This window comes from Parus major, chromosome 13, assembly GCF_001522545.3.
Source record: "Parus major isolate Abel chromosome 13, Parus_major1.1, whole genome shotgun sequence".
NCBI classification, from domain to species: domain Eukaryota; kingdom Metazoa; phylum Chordata; class Aves; order Passeriformes; family Paridae; genus Parus; species Parus major.
Window position 1 is genome coordinate 8,754,003 of NC_031782.1, and position 18,925 is coordinate 8,772,927.

Below are 18,925 nucleotides of genomic sequence, written 5' to 3' on the forward strand. Positions count from 1 at the left end.
ATTTAAATGGAAGCTTGGAGCTGGGACAAGCTGAATTGAACAGCTTCATTTGATTACCTTAGCAGTTCTATGATTCCTGGCTTCACAGAAACACTGCCTTAGTGACAGGGACTGAGAGAGGGACAATATTCAATGCAGCCTTTTAAGAGTTTCCCCATGAACTGTAAATCTGTCACCAGAGTTTATAAATACACTAACACTGTTCTGTTGGCTGTAGAGACACAAAGGACTCCAGGACTTTCCAATAACACACAAGCTTTGTCCACACTCCATTTTATGGTTTGCATGTCAGAAATCAGTTTTCAGGCACAAACATGAAATGGCAATGACTGATTTGCCACTCTCCAGTCTCTCCCAAGGTTTGTCACACACGTGGCTTCCAGCAAACCCCAAGAGAACACAGTGCAACAGATGGATGTGTCTAGTATCAGTGGATTAAACCACTTTATTTCATTTCCATATGAAGCAAACCACACATCTTGAACCAAAGACTGTTGGGTAGTATTTCAGTTTTGTGTTCAAATTATAATCCCTGGATTCACAGCCTCTACTAAACAGAGTCAGACAGATGCTTCTTAACTGTGCAACAGGCAATAAAGCATTACTGACTCAGGTCTACGTGTTACCTTGAACCCTTGGGCTTCCAGCTAGGAACAAGTCCAAGAAATGGTTGTTTTAACCCTTTAGCTGTTTTGTGGAAGTGGGGAAGAAATTTATTCTCTGCTGTGAATGCACTGGTTCTGGCTGGGGTAGTTAATTCACTTCACAGGAGCTAGAAGGGGGCTGTGGATTTGTACTGGGAACAGCATTGGTAATGTGGGGATGTTTTTGCCTACACAGAGCCCAGCCCAGCTCTGTTTCTTGTACTGTCCCTCAGGCAGGAGGCTGAGGGTGCACAGTCTGGGAGGTGACACGGACAGGACAGCTGAGCCCAGCTGAGCCAAGGGACATTCCATACTGTGTGACATCAGGCTCAGCATATAAAGCTGGGAGAAGGAGGAAGGGGGGTGTTTACAGGTGATGGAGCCCTGCTTTCCTGGAGATGGCTGATGGAAGTGGTGAATGGATTCCCTGGTTTGGGGCTTCGTGCCTGTGTGGCTCTTGCTTTACTCTTAAACTCTTTATATTCAGCCATGAGTTTTCTCACTTTTACCTTCCAGTTCTCTCTCCCATCCCTCTGGCTGTAAGGGGCTCAACTGACAGCCAGGGTTAAGCCACAACAGTGACAACCACCACCAGCAAATTCTTGTAGACTTCTCATTATCAATAGGAAGATGGAACAAGTGTGGCACCAAAATTATTACAGCAAAGATTTATATACAATGCATTTAAGTTTACAGTGTGCAAAATGTTAACACAAAAATACATACTCTAATTTACATCATTTACTCATCATGCCTTTCCCCTTTTAAGAAAATAAATATAATACAATCTTTCTCAAAAAACAATTAATAGCAATAAGTATTAAACAGTCCTGAATAAAATATTTCAGGATTACCTCCAGCAAGCCTTTCTCTAGAAATCAGGGCTTACACAAACCTCTGTAAGATACAGGTGAGACTACTAATGTCCATTTTGCCCTCTAAGTGACAACCTTAAGTGCTCTAAATCCTTGATTCCAAATAGAAATGGATCAAAGACAACTGTATTGCATTTGATCTTTCCTTCTTACCAGCCACGTTTATGAAACCCTTCTTCATAGGAACGAAAGCATGGAACAGCATTCAGACATCAGTCTTTGATTACAAAGACTTGAGTCCAAATCTAAAGCTATTCCTTATTGTCCTAATAGTTTCCAAAGTGCTTTAATGCTCACTCAAGCAATCAATCTAGAACCAAACTTAAAATCAGTAATTTTAACAAAAACTCCTTCCCATCCTTTTAATGAAAAAGACAAAAACAATATACTTACAATGCATTCCCTAGTTTCTGTAATGTGACAAAATCACTTAAAGTGCAATTCAGAACTGGAAAGTTTTTTGTAAGCATAAGCTTATTATCATTTTATTATACTGCCATGAATTTAAGCTAGATTATAGCTGATTAACCCAGGATAGTGTATTTTAATATACAAGCTTTTACAATTAAAACATGAATAATTAAAAAAATTAGCTGTATGAAACATCATGACAAATAATACTGTACTCAAAGTTCTATCCAGCTTTCCACAGATAGATTTTCTAAAGTAATATAGTTTCTCTATTCCTTTTCTGACTACATCAGAAAGAGTAAATAAAGACATAAAAAAAATACAAACCAAACCCACTTTAAAGTAAATGGAATGTTTAAACTGAAGCTCAGAGAAGCCCAAATTCACTGAAGTTTGAAGCACCTGTAAACCACAGACATACTTGCAGAACTGTTAAGTACACTTAAATCTATTTTCTATTTCCATACACAATTAATATTGTAGAGTGTTTTGCTGTTAGTCTAATAGAGGTTTTCTCAAGGAAGAAAAACTCAAATCTGGAAGAAAGTTTTCACATTTAATTTTTAAATTTTTTTATTTGCATAGAAAGCAACACCCCGATTCTACCATTTTATCCAGACATAAAATTTACCAGGTTGGCATCATATCAGGAAACCACATTCTCCCAAGGTGTTTGGAGACTTCCAGATGAAGCCGATCTAAGCTGTAATCACTATCTGGAATCAGCACCTCCTCCATTATAGAGAGCTGAGTAAGCCTGCCCCCACACATCTTTACAAATTCAATGAAACCTCTGCAGGTGACTTCACACTCCCCCAGCCCCATGGCCGTTAGGTTCTTACAGCGCTCAGCAATCTGGATGAGTTCATCATCCAAAGGCTGGAGTCCATTGGCACACACCACCAGCTCGATCAGCCTGGGGCAGTTCATGCCAATGCGACCCAGCATTGCCTTGCTCACTGCCCGACCGAAGTACAGGTGTGTAACGGGTGTTTCCTCTCTGAAGAAAGCGTCAAATTCATCTTCATACAAGAAGAAATACATCACGATGTTGACTTTGGGGGAGTGTTTAACAAGAGCATCCCAGCTTTGCTTTTTAATGGTGTGAAATTGAACTTGTCCAGGATTTTCACTCACAACATCGATGCGAAGGTGTTCGAGATCAACGTGTTTTTCACTTGAAAGAGCCAGCAGCAGTTCATCACTTAATATGTAGTAGTTCAAAGCCAGCTCTTTAAGTCCATGGCACTGATCAGCCACACAAAGGATGCCTGAGGAACAAAAAAATTTACTCTAAAATGAAAAGTGAATATAAGCACAGTTGTTCTCTGTAAAGTTGGCTTGAGTTTTCTTGCTTATATCCAACCCCATGAAATATCCAAGTTCTAGGTATCCACAACTTTTTACAGGGTTTTGGCCATTAACACTTCACAGTAAAAGACACAAGTCACACTCATCTTGGATCTGCATACCCTTCTCTTTTCCCCTCCCTATGCAGAATTTCCTCAACTTTGAAGAAGCAACTGAAATCAGGTCACACTCAGCTCAACTTGCCTCCATTCCCTTCCCTAATACTCCTCCAACTTTCAACTAAACTATTTAAATCACCACCACCCAGTTTAACAGCTACAACCTTCTGTGAATTCAGACCTAAATAACAGTAACTCCTCCTAATCTGCTGGAATATGAAGTACATGGATTAAGTCACTTTTTGTGGACTCCAGAAAAGAATACAGGAACAGATCAGACCCAGACTCCCTTTCCCCAGCACTAAGGTTTCAGGAGAAAGGCAAGTAAGAAGGGACCCTGAAGCCCTCTGAACTTTCAGCAAGGCTGTACTTTGAAGGGAGTGAGTCCTTCACCAACCAATGAGGAAGTTACCAGTCCCAGATCTGAACACAAGGACACTCTGGAAACTGGAAACACTCAGTCTTACACCATAGGTTTCTGAAATTTGTACACACTTACAGCACCTTGCAAAACAATTACTGACAACTGTTATAATCTCCTTTATCCCACCAAGTAGTGTCTGATTCATGGATCAGGGATTCTGTGGTGTTCACACAAAACACCAGTTATTTAAGTTTACAAGTCTGCATACATTAAGGAGCACCCACTGGGTTACCATCACATACTAAAGCAATGAACATCATGTCCTTTGAGCATTTGTGAAAGGCTTGCACTAATTTTGGAGGCTTTTCCTCCTCAAGGCCTATCATCAGAGGTAGCAAAGCAGCTGGATGAAAAAAGAATCTCCAGGAATCCAGAAGATGCAGTCAAGCGAGTGGCACCTCCACCTTCACAAACCCAACTCATTTACTAACAACCACTTTCTTCTCCACCTTCCAACTGTCCAACTCAAGACTAAGTCAATTATGATGCTTTACAACTCCATTTTTCACATACATTCAGTACTCACCAGCAGGTGAAACATGAGGACAGCTGCTCATTTTTAGCAGTTTTAGAGTATCGCTGTTGTTAGCAACAAGAACCTTCAAGGAAGGATCATCAAGGGGTGTATCATCTATTTTGATTGATGACAATGACTTAGAGTTTACAAAAACTACAGTCAGTGCTGATGCAAAATGAGCCTATTTGGAGAAAAACAAGGGAAAAAAAATCATATGAAAAGATGGGCAAAACTCCAGTGCTTTAACCTCACGTTTTACACACACAGAAAGTACAAAAATAAACACTTCCCATGGATCCCCTTTTTTGTAAGGATTATTTCAATGTGAACAGAGGGGATCTTTGTTTAAAAACAAGCTACTGCATGTGATGAAATTAATCTTACACTCATTATTTATCTACTCTGATTTATCAATTCACTGTAATACATTGACAACCATAGGGATAACTGGACACAGTGATGAGCCTGAAATATCTGGAGTTTTTGTGCAGAAAAAAAAAATGGCCTTTATTTTCCAGAAAGTAACTCTTCTGTTACTTGAAAGTAACTATAAACTGTTTCATAAAAATTACCATCAACTGAAGAACAGAACATTAAGAAAGGAAAAGTGGTTTAAGAGTGAGTTAAAGTATGTTAGTTACTGTTTGTAGAACCTTACCTTAGAGACATTCATGAAGCTTGGTTTTGCTGTAGAGATCAAACCCAGTGTCTTGATAGAACAGTTCACCAACTGAGAAAGGATGTCACAGGCTGCTTCTGCTGACTCAGTACTACTATCAACCTATAAAAGCAATTTATAAAGAGTGAAGTCATTCTGCAGTATTATTTAGGAAACAGCACCATGGATACCCAAGACTGCAGGTTCCACATCTACTCAGCTGTACTGCTCCAGACTGCAATCATCACAGGCACAGAGTGCACTGACTGGAAATTTCAAGACCAGAAAGAGCTCAGGGAAGTTACTATTAGAAAATTTTCCTGAGTGTGACTGCTGGGCAATTCTAGTATGAACACACACCTTGAATCTAAGTCTTGTCTTCAAATAACCTCATATTACATCAATACTGTAACAGTACTTGTGGTATGATATACACTGATATACTGATACGTATGCATTTTTTTAAAATGCCAGTATTTAGAGCCCAAAAAAGATTTGACAAAGTCTTTGCTCCAGCAAACTAATCCATTTTATCTACATGGACAACACCTTTGCATCTTAAATAATGAACTGATTCAAAATTCGTATGTCTGAAGAATAACTCTGAACAAATCCCTTATTCCGCCTCACCTTCCACCTCTGTTTTGCAAGACATTTGCTATTTCTTTACACTCAGAGGTTAGAGTGTAGAAAATCAGATGAAACTGTCTGGACGTGGAAATATAATGTTGCAGCTGCATTTTGAAACATTAGACCTGGCAGGTACAAGCCTTAAGGCAGCCCACACAGAGCAGCTGCATCCCTCGTGCTCAGTGACGTGACACTGACCCAGCGCTCATCCACAGCTTACCTTGAAGCTGACGTACTGCAGATGGTCAGCGTGCCTCTTGATAATCTGCTGAATGAGATCCGGATGTGTAGACTTTAAGTAAGAAGTGGCTGGCTGGCTGAGTTCAAATTCAAATCTCCTCCAGAGATCTGGGATGTGAAAAACTTCATTCCACCTTCGACAAACAGAAGATGCCCTGGCTCGATCCACTAAAGTCAGGAACTGAAAAACTCGCAGAATCACGTGGTGTGGAAGGCTGCCCCAGTCCATCGAGGTGCACGGGTCAGATTCCCCAAACCCTGAGCCACATATACTAGTTTTCTGTTTTTTGCTTGTCTGTGATGTTCCAGGAGCTTCAGTTCCAGCCACCACCTTCTGCCCGGTTCTCTTCATCGTGGAAATTTCAGAATGCAATGATCCGACGTGTTCAAACCGCACAGGTTCCTGAAACGTCTCACGTACAATAGGTCTCTAGAAAAACACAGATTAGGAGAGCAAGGGAGAAAGGGCAGTGGAAACACAGAAAGATATAACAAGTTAATAAAATTTAAATATAGCATATTATTTTGAAAATAATTAGATATGGACATATCCGTATGTCAATATCCAGTGCACAGATGTTGGCAAGGACCTTCTCTCTCAGTACCTTCTATTTTGTACAACTTGGATTGAATATGGAGAACTCTGACTTGTTAATTTACCAAGTGTACTTTCATGTAGTAGTATTTCATAGTACATAAAGCATTTTGTAGGGAACAAAAAGTTCCCTACAAATTTAACAGCAATTTAATTCAGAAGTAGAAAATTGATTGTTTAAATTTAAACTCAGTTGGCAAACTATGGAATCTCCTCATGATTTCTAGAAAAAGGTTTATCAACTAAAAATCTTAATTCATAAACTCCTTTTTTAAACACAGATAAACCTAGAACAGTTATGTTCAGATTGAAAGTTGAAAAGTTATTCCTATATTCCCCAGATTTTCCTTTCCCACATAATGCAAAGCAGAGGAAAGTGTTGGTACAACTAACAATAAAAAATTTCAGAGGTCACTTATCAAAGCAGGGCAAAGTTAAGTGAGGTTCACATGATGAACATTGCTTTCAGCAGGAAAAGGACAGTGACCTTGGAAATGAGCAAACTGCACAGATTTACTTCAGCAAGGGACGATGCCTCACAAGGCAGAGTTCAGAAGAGCAGTGTAAGAAAAAAGCTCTGCTTTCACAGGCTGAAGCAGTGCAATCTAACCAAGTCCATTCTAGACTGAATTCTGTTGTTCAGTCAATTTTCAGCAGCTGCCTTTGTCACTTCATTTTAGTACAGTTTAAGGGCCCTTCTCAAATGTCCCACCACCCACATGTGCATCCAGACCTTCTCTCTTCCCAACCCGTGTGAACGAGTATTTTCAAAGCAACCGTGCATTTTTCAAGAAAGAACAGAGCAAATTGTCTATTTTTACTGAACAAACTTCCATGGCAACCCCCACAGCTTGCTTTTTCTGGACTGAAAATTTTCCATAGTATCTTCATTATGGGGGAGAGGGGGAAAGGAAGAAAAAAAACCCCACAAATCTCTGTACTGCAAAAAAAGCTGCCAAAATACATACTATCCTATCAAAAAGTTACCTGGCATTTTCCCCAACCTATAAAATCTGACCTGTTTGGCTCATGAATGTCTGACAAACCCCATTTTAATGAAAAGAAAGCATGTGCATTCTTTGAGAAGCTGGAAAAAACAATGTAGCAAATTTATTAAGGGCTGTTCATACGACCAGCTTCACTACTGCTTGACTTCCTGACAAATTATCTCAATCACCAAGGAATTTATTTCAGCAGTTGTTATACATATTCACCCAGTCTATTTAAATTTCCATTAGTGACTGGAATCAGCAATATATGCAGAAGGATAAGCCAGCAACACTCTTTAAATTATATTGAATAATAGTTTTTCTTCCCTGAGTAGACACATGGCTTACATTAACAGTGTTACTAATGTAATGAAGATGCAGGCTCAGCATGAATAAACATCTTGCTATTAGACTGTCAAGTTATCATCCACACAACCATGTTTTATGACTTTAGACTACTTTAAGTCACACAACAAATGTGCATTCCAAACCATTAAGTGTGGATGTAGTAATTAACCATTACAAAACTCTCTTTTGCAGTTGCTCATAGCCTTGCTAAATTTAGCAGAGGCTAAATACCTTTTGAGTCAAATATAGCTGTTGCTTGTTTTTCCTCCTCCCTTCAGAGGAGGAAAACACCTCAGAGGACTTACAGACTTGGCTGTTTCCTTAAACAAAAGTCCAGAAAAAAAAAACGGAATTGAACAAATGTTGTTTGAGAAGCTTCTCCTTGCTACTGCTATTCTCATGCAGATCTGCAACATCTTAGTTAAAAGATAGGTTTCTGATAAAAAAGGAAATTTCTCCTTACTTCAACTTGAACTTCATGGGTGCTGATTTGGTTCTCACAAAGAAGTTCTGACATCTGAGAACAGCCAGAAAGGGCATTTCCCTAAACCACACGTCAAGCTACAGAACAGAAGCACTCCAGATGTAGGGAGAGATGCAGCAAGGTATTGCTGGTGTACACAGCAGCTATGCTCTGCCTGCTGGAATTTGGCCAGAACTTTTTCTTGTCACTACAGCCTTTAGAAACTGCTGTCTCCAGAATTTCTATGTTTAATATTCTACACTACAGTCCTTTATATCTAGCAAAATTAATTCCTTTTATTCAGTGTGGAATGCAAAGCCAGAAAAAAGTTCCATTGGTTATGCATTGTTACATTTTTAACAAACACAAAGCACCAATATTTACTCCAAAAGTAAAAATCCTTATTTCATTCTGAATACTTTATGAACAGTATGTGTATTAAAACAGAACTGAAGTTGGCAGGTTTACACACTCACACACACACACAACCCTACCTCCAAGGAATGTGGAGGTTCCCATCAAGTTACCAGCACCTTTCTGGTATCTGAACATCCATCCCACTGTTGAGTCATCCTGTATGTGTGCATGGATTCCTTAACCAGAAGGCAGGGATGGGTCCCAGAAGATGAACCAACCTGTGAAGCCACCAACCAAAGAAAAACTGTTCTGCAGTGTCTGGACAACCCATAGGAAGGACTAACATCAATTCTGGAACAAAGACTGAGACAAATAGAACCCACTGCTCTGCAGGGCCAATGTGGAAGCAGAGCAACAGAATGTAACAGGAAAATTCGTTTCACCAAACATTATCTGAAAAATACCATTTAACTACGGGGAAAGTATAATTGTTAGCCAAAAAATAGCTTTTGTCTTATCTACAGTTTTAGTCACATGAACATTCTTTTGCAACACAGATACACCTCTGAATTCTTGAGTATTACCCAAAGAAAACTACAAACCTTGATAACAAATGTCTATTTCTTTTTGGCCTACACTATACCAAAACCATGAGAATCAAAAGTTATGCTTAAAGACAGGACCTCGAACACTTTGACATTTAAGGACGCTTGGCTTTAAACTTGACTCACTTTTACTCCAAAAATATGCTTACTGCACCATGATAATTTTGACAGTAAACAAACAATTTTGGCTAATTAAACCATATCTGGAAAAAAGTTACCAATAATTGACAAGTATCCTCCCACATACTAATGAAAGAACTATCCTGTGTCTTAGTATGACAGAGTATCTTGGTGCACTATGAGAAAACAGACCCAAAACCCCCATGTCCAGCTACCAATTTTATATTATCTGAAGATACTTTAATGGAAAGCTACAAGAACAGCAATGCCCACTTCACTAAATCATGACAGATTTTAGAAACAGAAGATGTTTACCAATTATTGTGTTCAACCAGTAATAACATCTTCAGAAACCTTTCAATGCTGAACTTCTCTACTTTTCTTTAAAAATGGGACAAGACTTCAGATTCTCCCGGGTCATATCATCATCTTTTGAAAAACTATCCAGTTAATATCAGCTTTATAGATGCCAAGCTTAAAAAAGCTGTAGTATACATTATTTATGAATATATGAGAAGTAGCCCCCATCTTCCACACAAAATCAAACCCAAGTACTGCAAGTACTGTAATCTAATGCTGCTGCTCAGCTCACACACCAGAAAATTTAGAACTGAGTAGTCATGCTTGTCTATAAAGAGAAAGCTTTTCATTATGATATTCATTAGTAACTTTGTTTGTGGGTGGCACCTGAAGAAATCTGTCATTTATGATGGCCCTGTACTGCACAGTGTTCAGCACACAGAATTCATATTCATAAGTACTGTCAGTGCCAAACAAATAAAAGGTTTATGATGCCACATATAAACAGCATGCTTAAATAACATTATAACTGAGAGAACAAATCACTGAGATGCAATTTAAAGATTCAACAGAGAAGTGTATTAAGGTTACAAACTACATATTTTAAAGCAACTTTCTTACCTAAAGAACGCTTCCAAGTTACAATAGGCAATAAATGAATGAACTGAGGCAGCTGCAGCCATGGGGCACTCACATGCATCTGTCTGCTTTCCCCACCTGTCCAGATAAAATGCCACAAAAACCTGTGTTAGTTTTGGAAAAAAAATAAAAAAAAAATCTTCATATTACATCCAATAGAAACGTGATGGGGAAATACACTGACATAAATTTATACATTTTATTGCTTTTGTAAAGGAGCTTGAGGGGATTATCTCAAACTTAATCCCACAATGCAAATATTGTCACCAAGAGAAAGATGAGGCCAGATGAAGTATAATAGTGACGGGGAAACAATTGTTGCAACTGTATTTACATTTATTAGTCAACAGTACAATGTAAACATCAAGTTATTCAGTATTTGCTTTATCATTACCACTACTAGTGAATCTTGGTAAACAACACTGTAGCTACTAAAGTAATCTAACAGTCATGAAAATCAGAGGGGAAAAAAACAACGCCCCAATGTCTTTTCCTGCCTTCTTCCCTTCCATGGCAAGGCTGTCTAAAGGCCTGGGGAACCGTGTGATGAACACACAGAGGCCACATGGCTCAGCTTCCCACCACAGACTTGCACAGCCCTCGCCAGCACCTGCCCAGGCCTGGCTGCAGTCACACGGCAGGAGCTGCTCCCGACAACAACAAAGCACCCAGCCCGCAGCCACCTCCCTGTTTACGAGCTCCCAGAATCCAGGTGACAGCCTGGGCCACCTGGGAAGGTGCATCACAAGGCATTGCATCAAAGGGTTCAGATTAAAAATCCCTTGCTTCCCTCCACACTATTTTCTTTTAATATGACATTGCAGGTAAGTTTGTGTTTCAGAGTCTTCCGTCATATGTAATCATTCAAAGCTTTACCCCCAGGAATAACACAAGAAAGTTTATTTTATAAAAACACAACAAAACCTGAAATCTTTGTTGTGATAAGCTTTACATTGCTTTTACATATCCCATCATGGGGATGGGGGATGAGTACCCTTCCCCCTGTTCTGAACTCAGGATTTCAGTATTCTTCCCAGCACTCCAAATGTGGCGACAAATAAAAGTAATTATTGACAGTAAACTGACATCCAAAATTAAGGAAAGGACAGTAGTATCTTCTTACAATAATAACTGAATCAAATATAGGTCAATAAAGTCCGAAGTCAATAAAGACTACCTACAATGCTCAGCAGCTTCTGAGTTTCACAGAGATTGGACTGGTTACCTGTAATAGCCAAATAACCAAGAGTAACCCTGAAGAAGAGAGCTCTTGAACAGACCTGTCCCAAGACCTCTCAGTAGAGAAGGAAGTTCATACTTTTACACTGCAGATAAGAACTAGCAGAATTTTAGATAATACATTAAAAAAAGAAAAGTTACTGAAAATGACTGTTAGCAATAAAACCATAATCAGGTGTACATCTAATGTACATCTGAGTGTCTAAGAGCACAAGAACTATCCAAATCAATGTAAACCACGTTAGCTTAAGTAAGCAGAAATGTATATAATAGTACAGTTATCAGAGATGCAATCAAATACAGGCTTGTTATGCAAACAACAATAAATTGTTATCTAAGGCAGTTACCCAAATGATTATCAAAGATAAACAGCAGCAACACAATAATTGAAATGAAACACTGATAACTGCTGAGGTTCATCAAATCTATTAATATCCTCATTTGTATAAAGCAAAGTATCCAAAATTGGTGCACGCCCCCCATACAGCTCTACCTGTGATTATTTTGACAGCTGTACCTTATCTTACTCAAACTACCTCAAATCCACTGAAGCCAACAGGATTCAGAAATAAATCAAATTAACTGTGTGTGCAACTTATCCTGCCAACACAGTGTCAAGTTCTGCTAAAATTAAGACGTTAAAACCTCTCCCATGGCATGGGGGCTTGGTGGGGGATTTGAAAAGTGCTGAACAGCGGCTCTGTTAAACAAGCCTTCAGTTGCTGTTCACTCCTTCCCAGGATACAATGTCAGTTCAAAAAAAAGCTTTTATTATTGTAACCAAACATATCACAGATTCAAGCTACAAAGAAGTAACTGCTTCCTCTGATTTCCAGATTTCCCTTCCAGTTCTCCACAATGGGACTCAACAGGAATTAATAAAACACTGTAAAATCACATTTCTAGTAGAAACAGTAGCAACCAAACACAAATGCAGCAAAAAAAAAGAGAGTTCCTGAGAAATAAAAACTCTTCCAAATAACAAAGCTTGGAAATATTCTGAGATAAAGCAGGCATTCTGATAATTAAGCTTTAACTTTCTAACACCTGGAAATTAATGTTTACGGACCTGCCTTACACGGCTGAAATACCGGTCCCATTAATCACAGTGTCTTTAAAGAAATCGCAATTCAGTGACAGCACCCCAGGCCACCCCCTCACCATGCCAAGGAACTCGGAATTCAGAGTCTGGCTGGGGAGCAAGAGCAGCGAAAGGCAGGCAGCCCTGCAAAACTACTGCCACCACAATTTCAACCAAGTATAGTGCAAAAACATAGGTAAAAAAACAAAACATTTTAAGCCTAAGTCTCAGAAGATCTAGTCCTTCAGGATGATGAGCTCAGAGATTAAGCTTTTTCTTCATTTAGGGCATTTCAGACTTCTAATGCGTGGCATTTTTGCTTCTGAAGAGGATTATTTGGTTTTTTTCATCAGCCCTCATTTTTTCTCAAAACTGAGCATCTGACTCGAAGGATTTACTGCATTTTTAGTATGTTTATGACAAACCCTCAGATTTCTAAAAATAACCACATTCAGCTGAACATCTTAATGCTTGCATTAATTTTAACTGTAGAAATACAAATGCATAGCCACTTTTAGTACTATTTCGGTGGTGAAATTTAGATACTGGATTTCTACTGATGCATTATTTTCAGAAGGAAGCCAACCCCTCTGCCCAACGCCCAAGACCCCTCGTTTTACTCAGTGACACATCTGAAGCTGCACAGCTCTTTAGAAAAGCTCTCTTGAGGGTTCACCTACACGCCTACGGCAGGAATGAAAAAAAATTTTTACTTCCGTAGGTTTTCTTGATACCTTGCTACCCGACTTTAACAAGCCATTTGAACTCTTTACATGGGAAAATCAGCTCCCAGGCACCGCGCTCCCGCAGCTCGGCGATAGCTGCCGGGATGGCACAAGCCCAGGGTACCGCACACCGAGCCCCTCACGAGGTTTGGCGCTCAGGGAGAATTTAACTCTCCGGGCGCACAGTGCTTCTGTCTGTCCGCCTGTCTGTCCGCCAGTCCGCCAGTCCGTCAGTCCGCCCGTCTGCCTCCACAACCCGGGCCGCCCCCGCGGCCTGTCCCCCCCGCCGGCCGCCGCGCAAGGGCCGGTCCCCGCGGCCGCCCCGCCGCTCACCGCCGCCGGTGCGCGGCTCCCTCGCAGCGTGAGGCCGGACCGAGGCTCCGAGCAGGGGCAGAGCAGGGCCAGCACCGCGCTCAGCCCGCAGCGCCCGGGACACGCCGAGGGCGGAGCCGCGGCCCCGCCGCCCCAGCGCAAGCGCCGGGCGAGGCCGCGGGCGGCGGGCACGTGACGGCGGCGCCATTTCGCGCAGGCCGCCCTCGGCCCGCGGGTAAAATGGGGGGGCCGAGGTGTGGGCTCTGGAGCCAGCAGAGACCCCCGACAGCTGTGGCTTCTGCTCATGGCCCTCGCCGGTTCCCTAAGAGCGGGAGGCCGCTGCTTCCCCCCTCACTAGGCCTCCATCTCAGAATCACACAATCGCTTAGGTTGGAAAAGACGTGTGTGATCATCGAGTCCAACCTGTGACCAAACACCAACTTGTCAGACAGTGGCACTGATAGGAAGGATGTGTGCTCATGTCTTTCCAAGAAATTCCATGGGTGAGGGTATGAGTGTTAATGTCTTTGAAACAGGCCTTAATGTTTCTACCCACTTCAAGCCCCATGTTTGTTACAGAACCCAGACAGTTTGATTCCTGAAAAAGACAAATGGGTCCGCACAAGACGGAGTTTCTGAACTCTGGGGTAAAAGGCCTCGTTCAAGGGGGGATATGTGGTAGGCCGTTTGGGAAGGCTGTGCCTTCCTAGTGCCTCAGCTGATGGGGAAAGGAAGAGGGCAACAAGGGGCCGGGAGTTTAGGATAAAAGGAGGCTGCTCCCTCTGAAACCTCGAGAACAAAAAGACCCTGCGGGAAAGGTCCTCAGTGGACTGTCCTTTTTTTTTTTTGGAATAAAATTGCAGGATTCTTCTGTCTCCTTTATGACCACTGGCTTTTCCTAGCGTGATTTTCCACACAGCACTGAGTATCCCATCCACCTTTTCCTTTAACACCTCCAGGGATGGTGATTCCACTTCCTCCCTGAGCAGCCTATTCCAATGTCTGATGACATTTTCTGGGAAGAAATTCTTCCTAATGCCCAACCTAAACTTCCCCTCGTCCAGCTTCAGACCATGACCTCTTGTCCTATTGCTGGTTGCCTGGTCCGTGACTCCCACCTGCCTGCACCGTCCTGTCAGGGACTCGTAGAGAGGAAGAAGGTCCCTCTTGAGCTCCTTTATCCGCAGTCTGAGCTCCCCCAGCTGCTCCTCTCCAAACTTGTGCTCCAGACCCTGCTCCAGCTCCGTTGCCATTCTCTGAACCCGCTCCAGTCCTCCCGTGTCTGTGAAGTGGGGACACCAGAACTGGACACAGCACTGGAGATGTGGCCTCACCAGTGCCAGGTACAGGGGTCAGTCCCTTCTCTGGTCCCAATGGCTACGCTGTTGCTGATACAGGCCACATCCCATTGTCCTTCTTGGCCACCTGGGTACACACTGGCTCACATTCTTTTCCTGCCACATGTATTTTCCGTCATTTCCTGACATGAAGTGCCTGTAAGCCCTCATCACCCTTGAGCTGGGGCAGCCCTGGCCTTGGAAACTGCCCCAAGCCTCTTGCAGAGGCTGTTCCCTCCAGGCAGAGCCATCCCCTACCCTTCCCATGGGAGCTAGGCATAGAATCATAGACTCAAAGAAGGATGGTGTACAAGCAGCTATTACTGATTTCTAGCAATCTTTTGGCCATAAAGGGCCCCGTTCTGAACAGTAAGGCTTTCCCTGCTTGCTGTGTGCATCCTCTCTGGGGCTGCTCCAAAGCACCCCAGTGAGAGAGGGCTGAGCACTGCATCACATCCAAACTGCAGATGCCCAAAGTATGCCTTTTAATTTGTTATCTAAAGCATAATTTTTAAAAACCTTGCAGATTGCATAACAGTTCATCATTAATCAGTGCTGCTTTATTATTGTAGTTACATCTAGCTGTATCTGAACAATGGAGCTTTTATTACCAACTGCAAAACCCTTACAGACATGGATTTCCTGGGTCTTGCATATAGCAATTATTTACCAGTAATAAGCCTTTATAGCATTTTTTACAAAGAGGTAATGCTAAACATGTGCAGCATTTCCATGGTAGATTATATCTGCCCTACGTAAAACCAAAACTGGCAAAAGTTTACTGACTTTTTGTGTGACACCAAAATACACCAAAAAAGTTAATTCCCACACATCTAAAAACCTAGAAGATTAGCATGTTGAAAGGCTAGTGAAATGAGCTAGAAGGAATATTTGTCATGCAGTCACTGTGACATCTTCAAAATCTTCAATTCTTCATGTCATCTTCAATTTCCTCAAACAGAGAGACAAAATGCACCGCACTCTTAAAATCAATACAGTTTAGAAAATCTACCAAAATTACTCTTACATATATAATTCTTGACTGCTTTATTCAGAGTTTACAGGAAGTAGGGAATTAGGTTCCAAGTACAATTTTTCAAGCATTTTGTCCCTAGTAGATGGTTTAAAATGGATTTTTTCAGTAGATACTGATATAAAAACCATCTTCAGGTTCGTAGTTACTCTCTAGACAGTAGTAGAGGGTAGATTGTAAACAGAGATTAGTGCAGATTTGCAGCTCCTATCTAAATCCACCAGTCATGGGTTTTTCTGGTGCGCTGCCAATAACCTTTGGGCTGCTGTGCAGGAACAGGTTCAAATGTACTTTAGAAAGATTCATACAGGCTAATCTCTGAGGCTTCCTGCATAGGAGAGTTTTCTGTTTTGATCTGGTCTAGCAGAAACATATTTTATACCTAACTTAAAATGGACATGTATAAAATAGTATAGAAGAATTCTATGCATTTTATAGCTGTCGTCATTATTGCTCAAATGCTTACAGGTATATATGAATTTAAAAAAAATAAATAAGCTATGGATTTGACAGTACTGGAAGGAAATAGGCACCAACATGGGCTCACCCAGGAGATTCTGTGTTCTACTCATACCCCAGGGGCCTGGCATAGAGCTTCTGCTGCTGTCTTCCAAATCCTCCATCTCATACACAGGATGCAAAGATGAAGGGAAACTGCATCACTGGATCATAGAATCACGGAATGCTTTGGGTTGGAAAGGACTTTAAAGGTCAGGTTAAAGGTTTAAAGGGTTGCTTCAACCCCTTGCCATGGGCGGTGACACCTTTCCCTAGGGCAGGTTGCTCAGAGCCCCGTCCAGCCTGGCCGTGATACAGGCAGGTATACTGGATACAGGCCCTGCTTACCTGAGCCATCACTGCCCAGTGTCGAGCTTAGCCTTCCTCCTGTGGTTGTCTCTCTCTCCTCAAATCAGACTTTCAGAAAGATTCAGTCTACTCACTCCTCATGTTTATGGTGATTACAGGAATGTTTTGTGTAGTAATTCACACAGCTTTCATAATACATACTCTTTCTGCACTTTGATCAAGAATGATATTCAAATTTTTTATCACTGGGCTTTGAAGTAGTAATCAAGAAAAACACTTTGAATAAAGCCAGGAGTTAATTAGTATAAGAAAGCATTCAAGAAATCAAAATTTCTCTGAATGAAAATATGCCAATTCAGGATCAGTATACCATGAACTTGAAAGCTTTACAAGGACTGTGTGAAACATCTAGAAATTATTGGCCATTTCTTAACTAGTTTTTAGCAGACAGACTGCAAAAGTGAGAGGAGAGAATGCAAGAAAAAAAAAAAAAAAAGGAAATAAGGATGTTTATTGTAATATCAGGTATAGAGTCATACAGTACATTGTGCTGTAAAAGGCCAGTTCATCCAGAGAGTTCTCAGAAAGAATCCACCACCAGCTTTTCTGACACCCTTACTTTGGCTGAACTTCATTGCAGGACTTAGACATTTTAATGCAAGCTTTGCTTCATTTTCATCGTGATCATGTTTCTGACTAATCCACATAACCAAAGGACACAACTCTTGGTTGAGTTCTGTCTTCAAGTCTTGGAAGATCACAGAGGAGGCCATGGTTCTGGGCTTTGGCTGGAATTTCACACAGGCCCCATCATTTCCATGCTGAAGGGTATTCAGGGTCAGTTTTTGCTTCTCTCTGAAAGCAGCTGCATGTGTATCAGTGTGCTAAGCCAAATAAGTCCTATATTGTAGCTGCTCCTTTTAAAAGTTTAATTATAATTCTTAATTTAAAACCCAAATACTTTAACTTTGTGATCAAACTCTGCAGCTTTAACAATTTAAACTTAACACTGCAGACAGGAGCAGTGAATGAGATTCATGCCCAGAAAGTGGGTTAGTGTGTCGTGTTTGCTGGAGGCTCATGAGCTGCTCTGCTAGACACCAGCTGCTGCACAGGCAGGCACCAAGAAACAGCCTGTCTTGGGAATTGAAATCACCCAAGTTATTTTGTAGAAGTTTCTAGTGCACACACTGAATCTGAAATACAATTAGGAAAACAGTGGCTTATCTATATGCCTCTTTGCAAAAGCCTTCCTTCATAATTATGAGGTAAAGCATGGGATTATATGAGCAAATCTTTATGAGATGCACTTTCAGAAATGCAATAGCAGTCTAATATTGTTTCTCCAGAAATAAGCATGAATCACTGAAGGGAGTAACTCTAAGTGTGTTGCAATCCAATCCCATTGTTTAATTCTGTGATTCTATAATGTGTTATATTACAGTTCCTATAAATATATATATGCTAGACATGTTTTAGACAAAATTGTTAATAGGTACAGTTAACAGTGCCCATCAAAGTGAAAAACAAGATAAGAAAATTATTGATAGAGGTGCTGTTTGTCCTTTCTGTGGAAAGAGACACCACAAAGGTGTATTCATAGTTTATAATTGGTCTGAAAATAAACTGTGTGGAGAAACTGTTGAATACCTGTGGTGTACTGTAGGCATGCTGTTCAAACCCCATTGGGCCAATGCATTTTAGTCTTTAATTTTAATATATAAATAAATAGATAAATAATCTCTAGCAAAAATCTCAGTTTTTCAATCGTTATGTTTTTGAAGAAGGTTCCAGTAGGACGAGGGCTGGCTGGGAGCCAGGGGCAGGGATCACACCCAGCTCAGCAAGGCAGGTCCATAGGCTGGTGACAGCCAGGTTCAGCCACATCATGGAACAGGTCCCTGGAGTGAGGCAGGTCCACAGTCAAGCCAGGTCACAATTCCTGGCCAGGCTCAGAGGTGGCAGTGGCTCCAGCACAAGCTCCTGCTTTGCTCAGGGAGGGATTGACACACCAGGGCTGAGCTTAAATGGGCACTTGGGGTCCTGGGGCAAGGCTGGGGGTGAGGCCTGGGCTGCTCAGGGCTGTTAGTGCCTATTAGGTTATTAA

General features: G+C 41.2%; 1 protein-coding gene across 1 annotated transcript; it reads right to left on the bottom strand.

The window, feature by feature from the left end:
- Nucleotides 1-416: 416 nt before the first annotated feature.
- Nucleotides 417-13,790, bottom strand: FBXL21P. The gene is made up of 7 exons (XM_015642118.3): nt 13,663-13,790; nt 10,267-10,362; nt 8,758-8,898; nt 5,849-6,298; nt 4,999-5,121; nt 4,350-4,521; nt 417-3,201 (listed from the first exon to the last, which is right to left on the bottom strand). The coding sequence occupies exons 4-7, from the start codon at nt 6,218-6,220 to the stop codon at nt 2,558-2,560; spliced, it is 1,311 nt and encodes a 436-aa protein (XP_015497604.1). The 5' UTR covers nt 6,221-6,298; nt 8,758-8,898; nt 10,267-10,362; nt 13,663-13,790; the 3' UTR covers nt 417-2,557.
- Nucleotides 13,791-18,925: the final 5,135 nt, after the last annotated feature.

Excerpts from the sequence above, each read along its gene's own strand:
- FBXL21P (XM_015642118.3), bottom strand. The coding sequence starts at position 6,220 with ATGAAGAGAACCGGGCAGAAGGTGGTGGCTGGAACTGAAGCTCCTGGA. Across the intron at positions 5,122-5,848 it reads TGCAGTACGTCAGCTTCAAG|GTTGATAGTAGTACTGAGTC; the intron begins GTAAGCTGTGGA and ends TTGCTTTTATAG. Across the intron at positions 3,202-4,349 it reads TCCTCATGTTTCACCTGCTG|GCATCCTTTGTGTGGCTGAT; the intron begins GTGAGTACTGAA and ends TTTGTTCCTCAG.